The 19,590-nt window shown below is 43.3% G+C and overlaps 1 protein-coding gene across 1 annotated transcript in view; it reads left to right on the top strand.

The window, feature by feature from the left end:
• Positions 1–918: 918 nt before the first annotated feature.
• Positions 919–19,590, top strand: part of BCAS1 (brain enriched myelin associated protein 1) — a 112,275-nt gene continuing 93,603 nt past the window's right edge. Inside the window, exons 1-2 of the mRNA XM_036070840.2 lie at positions 919–938; positions 1,762–1,898. Coding sequence (XP_035926733.2) covers positions 919–938; positions 1,762–1,898 — 157 coding nt within the window. The remainder of the gene's footprint in view (positions 939–1,761; positions 1,899–19,590) is intronic.

Genomic DNA, 19,590 nt, shown 5'->3' with positions numbered 1-19,590 from the left:
GGGCTCCTTCAGCCACCCACACATTCAGCAGCATTTACTGAGGGTAGATTGCCAGGTGTCCAGCACCAGGCTGTGGCCCATGGGAAAAGCAGAGTTGTGAATATGCTCCACCCCTGGACAATTAGGGGCTCTGATTATATTATACTATGATTCCAGAGATAATGACGTAACTCATTAAAAATATATAATCAAGGGCCAACTACAGTCTCTATTCCACCTTTTAAAAAGTTATTCTGTAGGGGCACCTGGGCGGCTCAGTTGGTTAAGCATCCGACTTTTGATTTTGGCTCAGGTCATGATCTCACAGTCATGAGATCAAGCCCCATGTCAGGGGGCGGGGGGGGGGGGGAAGGGTCCACGCTCAGCAGGGAGTCTGCTTGAGATTCTCTCTCTCCCTCTGTCCCCCCCCCCCTGCTCGCGGGCTGTCCCTCGCTCTCTCTCAAAATAAATAAATAAATAAATCTTTAAAAAAATTATTCCCTAGTCATTCCAATAAGCTATTAACATTTTTGACATGTAATATTTACATTATTATTTACTCAATATTTTTCCTGTAATCCATTCATTTTGTTTTTAGGTGTCCTTGTCGTAAGTAATAATATTTCTTAATCATGTGTCTGACATTACTTGATAAGTTTGTTGTTTTATTTATTCGTTTAGAACACACAGGATTCATTTGTGTAATGCCTAAAAGCATCTTGCTCTCCACCACTCCAAAACCTCCCGTGTTTTGGGGAGAATCGGCCGGGCCCTTGGTAGCCCTGGCACGTGCATTCCTGTCTTGGCAATGACATCTGTAGGTCGTGTGATGTGGGGCATCACACTCATTAAGACTCATCACACTCAGTGGGGCATTCACCTCACTGAACCCTGGTTTTATCATCTGAAAAGTGGGGTTAATATCATTTCCTATCTGATATGGCTATTATTGGGATCAGGTGAGATGATCCAGGCCAGAATTTCACAAGATGCCCCGACATAGCAATGATCCAATCAATGTCAGCTATTATAATGAACAATAATAACTGCTCTTATGAAGTGTTACGTTGTATTTTTTTAAATGAAGATCCGTGAATCTCCAGGCTAGCCATACATCTGGCACTTCCTCATTTTCTTGGAGAATCTATTTTGGAAGAAGGAACTGTGTTACCCATTTAACAGCTGGACACACAGAGGTGTGAAAAGGTCATTATTGTGAATTCCCTAAAATTTTTGTACAACTCAGTGGGAATATGGGCATTTTCAAGTCTTGAAATCACTAGGAGATCTTCATTCTTATTTATTTTTGAAATCTCTGGGTTGGGAGTTTATGCTATTAAAGAAGTGCCTACTTTTTCCGTATCAGGAAACAAACCACGAATTCTTTTTTTTTTTTTTTAGATTTTATTTATTTGACAGAGAGACACAGTGAGAGAAGGAACACAAGCAGGGGCAGTGGGAGAGGGAGAAGCAGGCTTCCCGTGGAGCACGGAGCCCGATGCGGGGCTCGATCCCAGAACTCTGGGATCATGACCTGAGCTGAAGGCAGATGCTTAACGACTGAGCCACCCAGGTGCCCCCAAACCATGAATTCTTAATGCTTAAGGAGCTGGACTCTACTTAAGTGCGGATGGTTTCCTCCATGATTCATGAAGGACACTTCTCTTGCTCCAAGAATAAATTGTTCACGTGGAGAAACCACTTAGAATTCAGAAAGTCTTCAATCTATCCAGAAGGAGAAAATTCAATGTGACTGTATTCTTCGGGCTTTTAATGCCACAGATATGAAAATAAGGCAGGCTTCCAACGCAGAGGAGGACCTTATGACCCAGAGCGTTTAAGTAATTATACACAAACAGAAAAAGCCAGAATTATTGAAGCAGATTCCGATTCAAGCTACAAATCCTGTTCAATGGGAGGTACTGTTCTTCTCTCCTCAAGGGAAGGTTGAGTGAAAGTGAATGGTTCCAGACAAAATCAGAAAAACACACTCCATTTCTTCCTCCCCACAGCTGGTTATGGGGTGAAATTACATGCCTGTGAGCCAGCTTGGGGGACGAGGGGAACAATACTGCAATTGAAAGAACACTGTGTTTTGCACACATGTTTGCTTTAATAATATGCTTGCTGTTTCTGCTTGTACGTATTATTTGATCTCTGGTTATAAATGCCCCAGCAAATTGGCAAAGCGGCATTCTCTGCCCCCACTGAAACAGGAAGAAGTGAGAGCCTGACACAGCTCCCTCCTACAGGGATTCTCATCCTGATGTACATTGAATGAGCTGAGTCATGTTAAAATAATACAAAGTACCTCCACCCATGTCCACCTGGGACCTTTGGAAACTTAATCCCTGGGAGGGCAGCCCAGGTGATTCCAGTGTGCTGCGACCCTGAGCTAGCCGACAGGTGGGAGGGACAGGACAGCTCTCCATCATGAAGCAAGCTGAGCTCGCACGCTCCTCAAAGAGATGCGCTGTGTGAGGCTGCAGGTCTGCCTGGTGAACATCAGGCATCCGCGCAGGACTTGGTCCAATGCCAGCCCGACTCTGATTGGCTGCCTGTCTTCAGGCCTCTTCTGGAAACTGCTGGCACCTCTCCCCGAACTTCTGTTCTGTGAACTGAGCACAAGAACTCAATCTACTAATGTTTCACAACATCGATATTGTGGCTCACGAGAAATATTTTTTTAAAAGACCAGAATTGGATACAGTAGAATATAATTGAAATGAAATGTATCACTTAGAGTAAGCAGAAGCATTTTTTTTCAGGTGTGTGTGTATGCCCCTGCACACATTTCTAGGAACAGGGTCCTAATGAAAAATGTATGTCTTTTTTAAAAAGATTTATTTATTTATTTTAGGGAGAAAGAGAGAGTGCAGCGGGGAGGGGCAGAGGGAGAGGGAGAGAGAGTCTGAAGCCAACTCCACGCTGAGCACGGAGCCCGATTGGGGCTCAATCTCACGACCCTGAGATCACGATCTGAGCTGAAACCAAGAATCCATCGCTCAATGGACTGCGCCAGCCAGGCGCCCCCCAAAAAATGTATGTCTTGATTGTAAGTGACCATCAGTAAAGTTTGAAAGCTTCTGATCTCACCTCCAGGGTTTTGGTGAGGGTTAAATGAGATAATGCTGTGGAGCATGTCACATATGAAGCATTATATAAATTAAGTAGGTCAATGGGTAGACGGATGGATTGACAGACAGGCAATCTAAAGCACAACAGGCAGAATTCAGTGCATAGACGACAGAAACAGTGGGATGAAAGTGTGACCACTTTGGCTGTGGTACCACGAGTGGTAGAATTGGAAGGTCGGTGTTCCTAAGAGAGCGTGATTTCCAAAGGGACTTGAACCCTCGGTTAATTCCCTAATGTAAGGAATGGGAATTTGTCCCCCTCTCCCCCTCCATTTAGATTCAAGAAATGTCACATCCCTTCTTTTTTTCTTTTTCAAATGAATCCAGCTGCAAATCTTCACCAACTTGATGACCGAGAAATTCAATCTCAGTCCTGGTTATGGGGTTTCTGCTTTTTTTTTTTTTTAATAATCATACAATATTAGAAAATGATAATAATAATATAATAGCTGCTATTTGTGAACTTTATTATGTTCCAGGCACTGTGCTAAGGACTTAAACATACTGTATTGTTTAATCCTACTTATGAGGTAGATACTATTATAATCCCTATTTTATAGGTGGGAAACTGGGGCTTCAGTGTCCCCAAGTATTCACTATGAGGTCACAATCACTGTTTCTGCGAATTACTTCTGTTCCTGGCCTGCTCTTTCTCCATCTGCAGAACCCAGATGCGTCGAGTTGTCTCAAAGATGCTCCTTTTGGCATGTCCTCCCCCTGACCACAGGCTCAGGGTCTAGACCCTCATTGCTGTTCTTAGAACCTCCGCTCCAGAAGCTGGATTCCACTGGCATCCCAAAGTTGCCCCCCAATGGGAACAGGAGAGCAAGGGTGGTGCTGGACTTTGGCACTCACAGAAACAGCAACCCCTCCAAAGTAGTGTTGTCCCTTTCTTGGTATTGGACAGCAGGGTAGAAACACTTCCGCTTTCTTAACCACCAGCCCCCGCTCCCCTTCTCTGACCTCCCTGCACCTCCATTGCCCAAGAAAAACCTAAATGCTGTCCTTTGAATGTGTAAAGACCTTTCTCTTTGATCTTGAGACACAAATGCTACATCTCAGGGAAGTACAAACACTGAACAGATAGTTTGGTTCATTTCTTAGGGGACTGCTCATGATTTCAAAACTCCTACCTTAAAAGCAAATACCTCAATATTTGAGATATGCCATGGGAACAAAAACTTTGCGGCGGGCATGGTTGATTCTCCCTCTTTTTGCAAACAGAACCAGGTTCGTTATTCCAGACAGTGATGCATCCAGCCCTGGGGGAGGAGCCACACTTGCGTCAAGCCAATAGCAGCTCACGGCCACATGTTACAGTTTGCCAATGATTTGTCTGCAGGTGGACCACTCGCCCATCTGGCTCAGGTCTGACCAATGAGGGAGGGGAAACTCTGTTAGCAGTTCTTGGAAATATTTTCCTCCCATCAGAGAGAGCCACACAAAGAAGATTGGACACCCCTTCTTGCTTTGGATGCTGCCATGCCAGAGTATGATATTTAGATCAGTACAACCATGAGCTAATAAACCCAAGGACAAAAGTCAATGTTCGGAGGAGAGTTCAGTGGAGTGACTGTGAGTTTTACTTTCCTTATCAAGGACATTATTAAGCCACAGTATCATCCCTAAGGCTGCAATTCTGTGGGCTTGTTAAGTTATAAATAAGTGTACTTATGGTTCAAACCACTGCTTTGGGGGCATTCTGCTACTTGTGGCCAAGTATACTCCCTACAGATACATGAATCTTTCAGGCAAAGAGGAGAAATACGTCATTAGAAAGAAAAATCTGAACAAACTTGGGGGACCAATTTCCTTGACCTAACAGTGTCTTGATCATTTCTGCCTTTGCTTATTTACTTATTCAGACTGATTGTTAGCAAGCTGAACCCCCAAAACTCCCTCAAGTTTAAAGAGTTTGCAGAATATTTTATTACCTATAAATACAAAGTCTTTGGGTCCCTTTGTGTCTCTGACAATACTCTTCAAAAACTTCTCAGATCATTCCACAAGCCTTTATTGACCACTTAGAATGTTCCAGAAGATGCTGGGCAGTGAGGGGACCAAGACACCTGAGACACATGTCTAGTCCTTGTGGGCTTGCCATCTAGTGGAGAGACAGTGAAGAAGATGCCACGAGAGCAGAAAGAAGGGACGCTCTTACTCAAAACATTCTCGGCTCCCTTGGGGAATTTTGCTATAAAGCAAAGTCCGAAGTGAAGAGCGCGTCCCATCCTTGGTAAAGTTAAAAGACCAATGAAGAAATGTTTCCAGGTGTCTCTGAAGTACAAGAGAGGAAGGGGCATGAGAAAAGTTTGGGCATGAGGAAAATGATGTCAGAGATTCTAGGAAATTACCAAGGTTTTAGCTGAAGTGATTTCAGTAGAAGTTTCTTTCTGTCCTTGAAAAAATCCCTCAAGGCAAGAATTTCTAAAGGCTGGCTATTGGCTTGAATTGGGGACGAGGGGAAGATACATGCCTAACAACCATAACTTATAAATAGGTCTTTCTAGATTCTTACGGTTTCCCCCATCATCCACTGTTGCCTTATTCATAGCTGGTTTGACAGCATTTTTTTTTTTTTTTTGAAGTTGGCCTTTGCTGAGTTTTCCCCCCAAGGAACTTAACTGATTTTTTTACTGAATCGACAATTCCCTTTATTTTGATCCTTATAGTTTACTGAATTATTTATTATTCATTTCAATGACCACTAACAAGTATGACGGGCATAAGCGGGTATGAGCACAAACACAACTGGCTCCTGGGGAGTATAAAATCCAACAGGTGGGAACAGAGGGTACCCAGAGCAGAGCAAAACCAACTCCCATGTGCTGTCAGCTGCTGAAAGCATCCTCAGAGCATTCTACGGGCTGTGTGTGCAAACAGAAGAATCATGTGTTGGCAGAGAAAGTGGAGAAAAAGCTAATCCAGAGGCGAATAATAATATCTATCTTCCTTCAGTCAAATATTCTGTTATCTGGGCTTTGCAATATGCTCCCCCAAGAAAGACAGGGTAGTTCTTGGGTTGGAATGCAGTGTGATATTCTTGTTTTTCGAATGATTTGCCCAACTTTCATTGGTATCTCGCGTTGTGATCTCAATGGTCAATCAACAACGCCATTAGTCTTACAGGACCAGCTTCTCCAATGCCTTCAAATCCACATGGCCCATTAGCCATGCCTCTCCAGGGGCATTTCCTCTATTTGGCCCTCTCTGCCCACCTCTGACCCCTCTCCATCAGCTCTCTGCCTCCCAAGGCCAGGCTGATGGACTATGTCAACACACGGTTGATGTAGTGCTGTGCCCTTGGGCTTCCGGTTAGGTTTGGCCAATGAGGATACCAGGCAGGAATTAGAGGAAGAAAGGAGAGTGAGGTGACCCTTGTGTCCCTCCACGAAAGGCTGGCTGTGTCCTCCCATGAAAAGTCACTGCTCCTAAAGCAACCAGCTTTATCCCATTCTCTTTCTTGCTGGGTCCTTCAATGCTACCCTTTGGGTTTTCATGCTGTCTCTGTCCTTTGCCAAGCCATGCCCACACCTCCGTAATTGGTCTCTCAGGAGACAAATCTTCCTTGAATTGTTCTCATTTGAGTGTGTCATCTGTTTCCTTTTGACTCTCACTGAGGCACTGGTGGATGGCTCTCTTGGATTCTGGCCACTGACTTGATTCCATAGTCACAGGAGGAGAAAACCAATGGGGGAAGATCCAGTCACTGAAATTCTTTCCTTTTAGAGGAGATATGGTCAAGAATGCAGAACTGCCCTTCGGAAAACAAACTTGGTGGCAAGGGTGTGGGATTGTTTGAGAAACTCCTTATAGCACATGCTCTATGAACAGCTGTTCTTGGCTTTCAAACAAGGCAGTGTCCTTTTATGAAAGTTTACACACTATAACTTAGACAAAAGAAAGTATGATTCCCGGGAAATTGGTAGCAATAAATGTGTCATCCTGATAGCACGATAAGAGAGGAAGCTGTGGCCCCTGGTTTTCAAAATCCTCTTCTCTCTCTGGAGTTTAGAGTAGTGTTAAAAGTGGGCTGAATCATTAGAGAAGTAAAAGTTGCAGTAAATTACTCATTACAAACATTGAGCACTTACTGTGTGTGAAGCACAATCATTACATGCTTTCTATGCCCTGTCTCACTTGGTCTTCACCCATGCTCTAAGAGTAGCTACTTTATTCTTCGTATTTTACAGATGAAGAATTTGAAGCAGAAGGAAGTGAAATGACTCTTGGCCACCAAGACTCAGAATCCACATTTATAAAAGAAGGCTAATATTACTTGTGTCCCAGGACTGTGGTCAAGATGAATCAAGGTCCTCTCTACCCCCTACAGAGGTCCCTGCATAGTAGACCCTCAAGGACATGCAGAAGGGCAGGAGGTCGAAATTGCAAGGGCGTGGAGTTTGCTTTGCTGTTGCACACCTGATCTTATAACTCTTTATTTGGCCAACTTAGCTGGGACTTCAACTGAGGAATAATAATAACACTGAACAAAACAACCACCATTTATTTTATGTTTCTAACATTCTACTAAGAGCTTTGTGTGCACCATCTCCCATCAACCCCACATAGTCCTAAGAGGAAGAAAGTGTTCTTATGCCCATGTGGGGTAGTGAATAAACTGAGTACTAGGGAGATTCAGTAACTTGCCCAGCTAAGAGGTGGCAGAGCTCACATTAGAACCCAAATCTGCCTAGCTCCTGCACATTTGCACTTAACCTCTACCTCATACCCTGTGCCTATTTTTATTGCATTTAACAAACATTTCAGTGCTTATTCTATGTTAGGAACTGTTCTGAACACTACAAATACTAACTTTTTTAGTTTTCATAAAAACTTCATGAGGTAGGCACTAGTATCATCTCATTTTTACAAGTGGAGAAAACTGAAGCCCAGAGAAGTTAAGTAACTTGCCCAAGATCACACAGCCTTTTCAATTCCAAGCGCACTTTTTCTCATTTTTCAAATGAAGTCAATGTCAAGCACTATAGTATTTTGAGTGCTAGGTTTGAGTTGTCTGCCGACTTATTGACGTGTACCTCAACACTATAAAGTTGTGTCCTTTGCAAAAGAGTGAAGGACACATATTGGTTTTCAACTCTCAGCCTTACCATAAAACAAGTGGGGGTGGATCATAGTCTCATGAGGATGCCAAGACAATCCAAAGAGCAGATCCTGTACTGGTTTAACCTCAGTTGTCCGGGAGAACCTCCACAACATTTGTCTGCAGGCAAAAGAATTCAACACCAAATGTCTACCAACAGACATTCTTAGGCCAAGAGAAATGAGCTAGAGAAAAGCCCAGTCTCTTTTTTGACAGGGATACAGTGGATATGCTGGGCTGAACACTAAAGGTTAATTGCTCTGAGTAATACTGTGGCATTTAATCCTGGTGCCAAATGAACTGAGACAATATTGACCAAGATTCAGCCAACATCAGAATGCAAACACAAATGAAAATCTAAGTCCTTAGGCAGAGGGAGTCCAGGCAAGAATCTGAATATCCAGGAAGATCAACCAAGGTGGAGGCAAGTCTCAAAACCTCAAGGGCCATATACGCCCCTCATAAACCAACATCATACTATGAGAAGTGCTATGTGTGCAGGGCCTTTGCATATGCAACTCTCGGGGCTAGTGCAACTTTCTCTACCCCACCAGGCCCCTGGCTTTCACCTGACCAATGTCACTTCTTATTCAGCTCTCATGTATAAGATTTTCCCTTCAGGAAGGCTTTTTCCCCCACCCTAGGCTGAGATAGGGCATCTATCCTTAGCTTCATATTCCCCCTTTGCTGACTGCTGTTTGAACATTTTTTTCTAGATTATACACGTATGTTTCTCCTTATTATTCTGTGGCCCAGACAATGACTATATTCTTTTCATCTTTGTGTCCTTTTATAATCTCAACATATGGTACAGACACTGGTACATAAGTACTTGATAAATGTTGAAAGCAAAAAGAATGGGTGGATGGATGGATGGATGGATGGATGGATGGATGGAAGAAGAGATGAATGGCTGGCTAGCTGGACAGATGATGACTGGATGGATGGGCGGATGGGTGGATAAATAAACGGTTGGGTACTTGGATGGATGGGTGGGTAGGTGAGTGGATGGATGATTGAGTGGATGGTTGAATGGAACCATGAATGAATGAACACATAGATGCCTCTTAGAGGCAGCTGAGGAAGGAATGAAAGGATTTTCCATCTTCTGGGATTCAAAGAAATGAAGTCTTCTCAACTATAATTGGTCCATAAAATTCTGTAAATCCATTCTTGTGGAAGAACGCACAGGCCATACTTTCCTTTTCTCAGAATGTACGTTGTGTCATTTTTGGACTTCTATTCTCTTTCAAGATGGTCTGGTTGTTTTTTCTCTTTTTAAGCAGATTTCACTTGGATAAAAATAAAGGTCAGTGTGGATCACATCTGTGATTGGTCCCAAGAGTCGAAACCTCACCCGCACTCGTTCCTAAGGAAGAATAACACTGGGAAGGAGTTTCCTAGCTTAGTTCTCTGCAGGGGAAAGCGACTGGAACACCACTGTTTTCTTAACGGAGGATGTGGGGGCTTAAGGAGCAAGACCGTAGTGAAGTTGGTAGCTGGTCTATAGGGTAAATAACATCAACCTATTATAAGTAATATCAGATCTGCATTTGAATTTCAACTCTATTTACTTACTAGTTGTGAGAATTTAGCTAAGTCTTTTAACCTCCCTAAGCCCGACTTCGCTTATCTATAAAATGGGAAGTTGTAATGATTGAAAAGTGGTATGAAAGAATAGCTCAAAGACTTGTGTGTGGATTTAAAAAAAATGATAATAACACAGTGTAGTAATTGTTCAGCCAACAATAGGTTGACATAGTAGCTGGGAGGTGAAAGCAACTGAAATAGTAATACAAATATTCTCATCTCAATTAATAAATTACTACTAGTTCACTAGGAGAGCATTTCACAAATTACGGACTACATGCCAGTGATGATAGAGAAGACAAACTTACATGGTATATAAAGTGAGCTTTAAATAACATTAAATCACTAAGAAAATGAGAACGTTATTCCCTGTGCAACTTGATTTCAATTATGATTTAGTGCTTCTCATTGTGTCAAGGAGAAAATCTTGGTTTGATGCCAGAATTTCTTTAACATCTTTTAATAACATGAGTGGGACTCGGGTGCGGATCTTGGGCAGGCAAAGGAATCTAGCTAGAATGTCAGATCTTTCTTTAAGGTTGTTGCATTGTTTTTTTAATGATACCTTTTATTTTGGGGAATAGTACTGGTTTTCCTTTCGTGGTGGCCACATCCACGTTCCTTTTTAAATACATTAAGGAAGATTTGAGTCAGTTTAAAGAAAATACATACATAAGAGTTTAGGTGGCATGGAGTTATGGCAGAACCAGCAGTGAGTAACTCGCGTGTGGAAAACCCTGAACAAGGAGGAAGAAAATGCAAATCTGGTTATACTGAGAATATTCACATCCACCTGTGAAAAACTTGCCATCTTTTTTTCTAGGTTTCTGTTTAAATCTGTCCAAATAGTGAATGGTATGGCTCCACAGAGATGGTCTCTTGTTTTCTCCACTATAGCTCTCTAGAGAGGCTAAGATAACCCAAATGTCCCCCCGTGGTGGGGAGAGTTGGGAAATCTCCTTCCAAGGGAAGGAAAAACACTCACAAAGCTCCCCTTAGGTGATCTCCTCAAGTGCAACAGGAAAATGTATGGACATCACTTGACAGCCTGGTCAGGACTCACAGACTCAAGTGTCTACTGGGGTCAAAAAGACCCAGGGCACACGATACACACTTTGGTACAAACTTTCCACCTAAAAAAGAACTTGATGCCGGGACATTTTTTTCAGAGTTTGTGTGTTTTTAAAAAAATATAATAGTTATGAAGTGAGAATATTTGTATTACTATTTCAGTTGCTTTCACCTCCCAGCTACTATGTCAACCTATTGTTGGCTGAACAATTACTACACTGTGCTATTTTTTTTTTTTTTTAATCCGGACACAAGTCTTTGAGCTATTCTTTCATACTACTTTTCAATCATTACAACTTCCCATTTTACAGATAAGCGAAGTCAGGTTCAGGGAGGTTAAGAGACTTAGCTAAATTCTCACAACTAGTATGTGAAAAAAATCATCCTTGCAGTTTTAAATACAGACACATTTTGCATGTCAAGTGCATACAATCATATTTCTATACATATAAATGTAATGTATTATATATTAGATTACATAACTTGTGGCAGCTCAATGGTGAGGATAAATGGCAAATGATGCTGGGACTCGGGGCCAGACAGAGAGAGAGAGGAAGTCGTGGGGACCCAGGTAAACTAGAGAGCACATGTCCCTTTAGAAAGTACAGCTAACATTCAGTCCTGATCAGTTGTGATAAGAGAATATTGCCAAACACTTGTATTTTTAATAAGAAATTAAAACTGTGAATTTTTATATGCAACTCCCTGCTTATTAAATGTTGGCAATTAATTTATTTTAAAAAACACTCTTTCCTGGGGTGCTTGGGTGGTGAAGTCAGTTAAATGTCTAACTCTTGGTTTTGGTTTGGGCCGTGAGATCGAGCCCCGCGACAGGCTCCACCTCAGTCCAGAGTCTGCATAAGACTCTCCCTCCCTCTGTCCCTCCCCACTGTGCTCTCTCTCTCTCTCTCTCCTTAAAATAAATAAATAAATATTTTTTAAAAATAAAAAATTAAAAAACTAAAAAGCACTCTTTCCTCTGCAACATCATGGAGAATTAGTCATTGAGATCATGACCCTCACCTGATTTATTTGTATTCTACCTTGGACGAGTTATGAAACCCGATCAGTGCAGAGCTTGAGTGCTGGCCGAAGAAAGAAGTTGGGTGTCAAGATTCAGTTGTGTTGGCAGCTGACAAAGAATAAATACAAATGTCCTGTAAGCACATAATGACATTTTCAACCTCGTGCAACCAAAGAGAAAACTTACAAGACAGAACACTGACGAGAGACCATCGTTTTTTACTAAGCAAATACAAAATAATTTTTTTATTGCGAATGCCCGGTTTTAAGCTGTACACAAAGAAACAGTCCTGCTTACATATTGATGTATTCATTCATCCATCCGTCTGTCTGTGGAAATACAGATTTGAGTGATAGAGACCCAGCCCCCGGCTCACAGGAGATCATTTAGTTGGACAGGAATTTGGCTATATATATATATATATATATACACACACACACATATATCAGATGCCTTTAAAACATGACTACCCTTTGATCCAACACTTTAACATCTGGGAAATGCTTCTAAGAGAAAATTCCAGAACATAGCTACATTAATATTGCTGCAAAGATGTTCATCTCTCTGCCGCGTTTATAACAACAGAACATGTCATGTGTCAAACACTTAAATGTCCAACATGGCCAGGTGATTAATTCATCCAGGGCATAGTCACTCAAAGGGACACCTGACCCTATTTTAAACGATGTATTTGGCATTGTATAGGATGGTAAACAAGCAAACAAGATGTTGGCTTTAAAACAGTCTTTCAGAATCACTAATATATGTGTGATATTGATATGGAAGAAGAGAAATACTAAAAGAGAGAATATTTCTCAGTGAGAGGATTATAGATTATTATTTCTTTTATATGTTGCTCCCTGTATCTTTAATAAGGAACCTCTATTCCTTCTGTAATGAGGGGAGGAAAAAGGAGCAGATTTTTAAGTTTTGGCCTTTAGAACTCTTCACACTGTTAAAAATTCTTGAGGACCCCAAATGCTTTTATTCATTTTGGTTAGAGCTATCAATGTTAACCATATTAGAAATTAAAGCTAAGAATTTTAAAATATTATTTCATTTAAAAATAATAATAATAATAAACCCATCCCGTGTTAACGAAAATAACATTTTGATGAAAAATAATTATTTTTTTCCAATAGTTTCCAAGTATTTGGTTTGTTCCAAAACAGGGGGAGAAAAGCAAAAAACATGGTATGGTTTTACATTTTTGCAAATCTCTTTAATTTCTGCCCTAATGGAAGACAGCTGGATTCTCATATCTGTTTCTGAATTCAGTATGTTTCCGTAAGTTGTTTGGGTTCAAGTACATGAAGAAAATCCAGCCCCATACAGTTTTGTACTTGGAAGAGGAAGAAGAATTTTAATCATCTTTTCAAATAATAAAGGGTGCCATGATCCTACACTTGACAAGTGATAGCTTCTGAAAGTCAGTTGCAGTGTGAAATCTGAAATCTTATCAATGAAATTTTTGTTCTCTCTACACCTGTGAGGGGATGAGAGTGGAAAAGACAAATAGCCTGTCAGTATTATAAGGAAGATTGTATGACTTCATGGGCTCCCTGAAAGGGTCAAGGATATCCATGGATTCCTGGACCACACTTTGAGAATCACCATCTAAATCATACAAGTGGGTCGCTCTAGGGAAGTGGCCTAGGACAGCTAGCTCCATTTTTTTTGTTGTTGTTTATTTGCATTTTTTAAATGACCTTTTGAATTATTCTATTTTTCCCATGTGCATTTCAATGTAAAAAAAATCAATTTTCCTAAGGCCCTCATCATAGACTGATCCCACGGGCAGCAGATTCTGAGATGGGGATTTGCCCACAGGGAGTTCATCCAGGTATGCTGTTGTGAGTCATCCCGAGAGGGAGAGAAGGAAGCAGGATTGGGCAACTGGAGGAGGCAGACACTGGGGTATGGTCTCCCCGTGTCCTCAATCAGATGGGGAGCTCCCGGCTAAGTCAACCCTTGACAGCTGCCCCCCACTGAAGCAGGCGGACCAGGTCTTTATCTCTATACCAACAAGTCCTTGGAGGCTGACTGCCATGGGGAGGAACATGGTCTGGGGGCAGGGCAAGTTCCAGAAGGAGAAAGAGCCATCTACAGCCAAGTCTTCCAGAAGCTGGGAATGAGCAGTTGGTCCTGGAGGGGTGGTCTGGGCAGGGCACCTCAGCCACATGTTTGTCAATGCCAGAGTTGGGATTAGAACCCCGTCCCTCTGTTTGCCTCCTGAGCCTCTGTAAAGAGACCCTCTGAACAGTTGCTTCATCTAGTGTGGGCTCTATTCATCCACACATTGTCGAGGACAATGACACCAGGCTGATCCTAAGTGAACGGCCACAGGACGAAAGGACGGGGTCTGCACCCCACTCAGTCCTGCATGAATACAGCTGGCACTCAGCTCTCTGCTCCCCTCGCTGTGAGAATCTCATCCACCTGTCATATGCAGATATGAAAATCAGGCTCCTGTGCAGTTTGCTCTGGGCTCTCACGGGGTGTATTCTGGGATAGTGGAGGACTTTCCCTGAAAATGTGCTCACATTCACTCTGGTGATGGGACTAAGCTAATGGATCAGGAAGGGGAGAGGAAAATGTAGAAACTCTGCCTTGAGAAGATCATCTTGAATCTGTAGTGTTAATATTAATAAAGTGAAATATTTGACATAGAAATCCACAACAGGGCCATAGTGAGCACAGTAGCTGCCTGGGTCTCTCTCGCACAGGAATCTTCTCTCCGTTCTGGAAGCCCCACATAAAGAAATCTCCAGTCGGCTTCCGTCTTGGAGCTCATGTTTGCTCTAATGTGGCGAGGAAAAACCAAGGATGTTTACTGACAGGGCTGCTCAGGAATTCCCACCCACTTTCCTGAAAGCAGGAAGAGAAAACAAAACAGACCCTGCCTGCCCTCCTCTCTGTATTTACCGCCTCTTATTTCATTCACTGCGAGAAGGAAAACCCCTGAGAGTCCACATGATGAGGGAAAATTATTAGCACCTCATCATCCCATATTTCCAACTCTCTTTGCAGGAGTATTTACAGATGCTTCTAATTTAAAACAGCTTTCTGACCAAAGTCTCTCTGTAGCAGAGCACATAAGTAACCTTGCAGGATCTGCAGTTTTATTTTATCCTAGGTTCACTGTAAGGAAGACTTGGAACAAGCTAGAAAAATGGCAGAAGAGAGATTCCTCTCCTCTTGCCACCCCCAACAACACAATTTAGCATGGAAGCCATTCTTGTCATGGTGAAAGGAAAGAACCCAATGCCTGAAATTGTGGGGGTCTAACATGGTTTGATTTCCTTGCCAGTTCGTGAAGATTCATGCACTTTCTCGGTGGCCCCTCCAGGCTGTGCTGTCCCTCCCATGGCTTTGATCTCCCTGTAGACTCTGAGACATTATTCTTCTCTGAGCCTCCGTTTCCTCCTTCCCCAAATAGATACTCGTTGTGTGAGGATTATAAGAAGCACATTGGATAACGTATAAGAAAGTGATCTGAAAAATACCCAGTGATGGGTGGACGCAAAAAAACAAAGGTCCTTATTGGATTTTCTGTCTCAGCCAAAGCGGGGTGGGCATGCAGGACCTCTGGCTCAGTGATCAAAAACATGGCTGAAGTTGGCTCAGCGTGACAGAGGGGCCTGCATATAGGAGGAGGGGGTTTTGGTAAGGCTGGCTGGGGAAAGACCTGGGAAGGACGGTGGAGAGGATTCAGACTTCCAGGGGACCCTTTGTGACAGAGCGACCGACTGCAATCCAGATTCCGGGAAAGCAGTACTTCGTGAGTTTGTCAGTATTTGAAGAGGGGTGGAGATTGTAAAGCAAGATTAAGAGGCAAACCGAGTCAGGAGATGCTGATGTTCTGAACACCACCTAACGTCCGTATGGCTGAGAAAAATGCTTTTCTTAGCGAGCACCTGTGGGGTGGGCACTAGGAAGTGAATTCTTTCACCAAAACGTTCGTACTTCTTTTTTTTTTTTTTTTTAAAGATTTTATTTATTTATTTGACAGAGAGAGAGATAGCGAGAGCAGGAACACAAGCAGGGGGAGTGGGAGAGGGAGAAGCAGGCTCTCCAGCGAGCAGGGAGCCTGATGTGGGGCTCGATCCCAGGACCCTGGGATCATGACCTGAGCCGAAGGCAGATGCTTAATGACTGAGCCACCCAGGTGCCCCCACGTTCGTACTTCTGAGGACTCGTTGCTACCTCCCTCCAGTCAGGGCCCTGAGCTTGGTTGAATGCTCTGTGGTCACCATTTTGAAATTCTGAATGATTTTATCTTTGAACTTGTGTTGGGGAAACAAAATCTGGTGGGATGACCTATTAGAACAGCCAGACCCAGCACCCTGGTGATGCCCCGCGCAGGCGAGGATATGGAGCAATAGGAACGCTCGCTCCTGCTGGGAAAGCAAAATGGTGCAGATGCTCTGCAAGACAATTTGGTGACTTCTTATAAAACAAAACACGCTCTGACCAGAGGGTCCAGCATTTGTGCTCCTTGGTGTTTGCCCAAAGGAGTTGAAAATGTATGTCCACAAAACACCTGCACATGGATGTTTAGAGCAGCTTTGTTCGCAATTGCCAACACTTGAGAATAATCAAGACATCCTCAGCAGGTGAATACTATTATTATTATATTAACCAGCACTAAGAAGAAACAAGCTATCAAGCCATGAAAAGTCATGGAGGAAACTTAAATGTAGATCACAAAGTGAGGGAAGCCAGTCTGAAAAGGCTCCATCTTGTATGAGCCCAATTATATGACACTGAAACAGGCAAAAGGATGGGACGTTAAAAAAAATTGATGGTTTCCAGGGTCGGGGAGAGGAGAGATGCATAAGCAGAGTACAGAGGATCTTTCGGGCAGTGGTGTTATTCTGTAGGATACAAGAGAAGATCCGTGTCATTATATATTTGCCCAGTCCCATAGAACGCATAACACCCAGAGTGAACTCTAATGTAAACTACGGACTTGGGGGTGATTATGATGTGTCCACGTAGGTTCATCAGTTGTAACAGATGCCCCACTCTGGTGGGGAATGTTGATAACGGCAGAGGCTGTGCATGGGAGGGGTATGAGTGCTCCGAAAAAAAGGAAAGTCTTTTTAAAAAGTTGATGGTGCCTGAGGCATATCTGTGAGCAGAGAAGACATGCACGATGCACACGCCCACTGTCCATTGCGTCCCATTCACACACAGCATTCATGGTGTCCCACAGACAGAGAATCCTAGAGGACCTACGGTGGGTGGGTGACCAGCCAGCCTCGATGCAAGTACAAAGTAGGTGAGTGTGTAGGGACGCTGACAGCCCTGAGAAGTCATGCTTTCTATCCAAATCGGAGATTGTTTCAAATGCACAAAGCAAGCAACACATTCTTGAAAACACGAACAACAAAAGAACTCTGTCCTAGCCTTTCTTCCTCATGTCACCTCCCTATAACAGCCAATGGGCTGAAAATGATGTCACAGAAAGGGAGAGATGGGGCAATCCACGGCTTTTCCTTTTAACCCTTCCTTACTCATCAACAAACTCAAGGTGGAGAGTGTTGGTCGAATGTGCGAGTACCTAGAAGTGAAGAAAACATCACTGACTATGTTTGCATGCCATTTACTTTTAGTAAGAACGAAATACATATGCTCGTACAAGCTACAAAATGCGAGTTGTGTGATTCCCGGGATTCTGCCCGTGAATGCATTGCATTTAGCACCAGCACTGCACAGTATACAGATGAATGGTAAAATTCACGTGAATAATTAAACATTTTATTTTTTCCTTACTTAGAACAACTTTGAATAGCAAATGAAATACCTAAGACGCCGAGAGAGAGAGAGAGAGAGAGACTATGGAGAAATGGAAATGCTTTATATATATATTTTTAGATTTTATTTATTTATCTGACAGAGAGCGAGCACAAGCGAGGGGAGCAGCAGAGGCAGAGGGAGAAGCAGGCTTCCTGCTGGGAAGGGAGTCCGACGGGGGGCTCGATCCCAGGAGCCTGGGATCATGACCTAAGCCGAAGGCAGACGCTCAACCGACTGAGCCCCATTTTAGCACCTCGAACAGTACTTTCCATCGCTTTTAGAACAAGGGGTTCTGCATTTTCCTTTTGCACTGCTCCTGCCCATCACAGAGCCAGCCCTGTTCCACTGTTACTAAGTTAACCTCCACGCAAGCCCACAATATGCCAGACACGCAGTTAGGTGTCCCACCTGGAGGGTGATCCTTAATGGCCTGAGTCTCTCACACCCCCAAAGAGTAAAATGCCATCCACATAGCAGTTATTGTCACAGCTACTAGGAATGAGCTGGTCCAGACAAGAAGCACTTGTCAAGCACCTACTCTGTGGCAGGAAGGCGGCCATCTTGTTTGGCAGAGTGCTAGGATCGGGGGTACAGAGATAAGCACAAAGTAAACACAAAGCTGCTCACAGCCAAGTTTTGGGGGGCAACAGAGACGGGGGCAAAGTGGCTGCCCACCACCACACAGCCCGCCAGTCAGAGTCACGATCCGCACCCAGGCCTGGAGCCCAAGCTCTTGAGCCTCCGGGCCGGACTGCCTCTATGATTATGTTGGCACAGTGTGTGTGCATGGCAGATGCTTAATAATTGGTTTTATTACATTCCAGAGTTAAAGATAGAGCGCCTTGCTAGAATTGAGGTTACAGCCCACATTGTGGGGTGTGCGATTGTGAATTCACTATCTGCTTAAATAGTATGTCTGTCCCTGAAATGTTGCTTTCTGAAAGGGGCTTTCTCTGGCTCTCCCTGTTTCTCTCTCTTAGCAGCCTTGGCTTTGTTTCATGACGAGGATCACACTCTGTAATTCTATGTTTATTTGTAGGACTCTGTGTTCAATTCCAATGAGCCCGGGGAGGGTGGTGCGGGGACAGGGCTTCTGTTCCTCCCCATTCTAAGCCCAGGGCTATATATAGCCTGGTGCTCAGCAAGTATTCATGATGGGCGCTTGGGTGAGCACATTAATTAATCAAGCCACAATAATTAGTAGTTTGCATTTCTCCTACATGTTTTCTCAAGAACACTGAATAGTATTTGCCATGTTTCTCTTTTTGCATTGGCTGTTAGGGAGCTCAAAGCCACATCTGTGAAGCCATCACAGCAAGCTGGTAAATCCACATGCATATTTATCTCTGATCCTGAATGCACCCACTGATGCACCCACTCTTATTTTTCTATCTTCCTTTGTTATTTTTAATGGATGCTCCCATCTTGTATTATATATGTCCTTGTGAGACACTTTAATAAATATCCCTGCTGAAATTAAGTAAATTCAGCAGGCTGTCTTGAATTTCTAGTCTGCAGGGAAAAAGAATGCCCTTCCAGTGCCATTCTCCGTCTTCAGAGCAATAAGCCACCCTTAGATTACCTGCTTTCTGGGGTCCAAAGCCCTTTGGGAGTGATGTTTCTGTGACTGGGGGCGGTGCGGTGGGTGAGATGCTACTTCCTTCCAATTAGGTGGCTAGGCGGTGGTGGAGGTGTTCTAGAATAAATGAAGGTGAAAGGCAGGGAGAACTGCAAAACCCTACAGAACGTGTTCTCCCTGCTCTGACCATGGCCCGTGGTTACTGGGGAAGGGAATCAGCAACCCAGGTCAACCTGAGCAGATGCAGTGGGTGAGGGGACTGGACAGGATGCTTGGAGTTCCAGGGAGGCATTAGTGCGAGAGA

This window comes from Halichoerus grypus, chromosome 10 (assembly GCF_964656455.1).
Source record: "Halichoerus grypus chromosome 10, mHalGry1.hap1.1, whole genome shotgun sequence".
Classification (NCBI taxonomy): Eukaryota; Metazoa; Chordata; class Mammalia; order Carnivora; family Phocidae; genus Halichoerus; species Halichoerus grypus.
The sequence above is the reverse complement of the archived record's forward strand: the minus strand, read 5'-3'. Positions and strand labels throughout refer to the sequence as shown.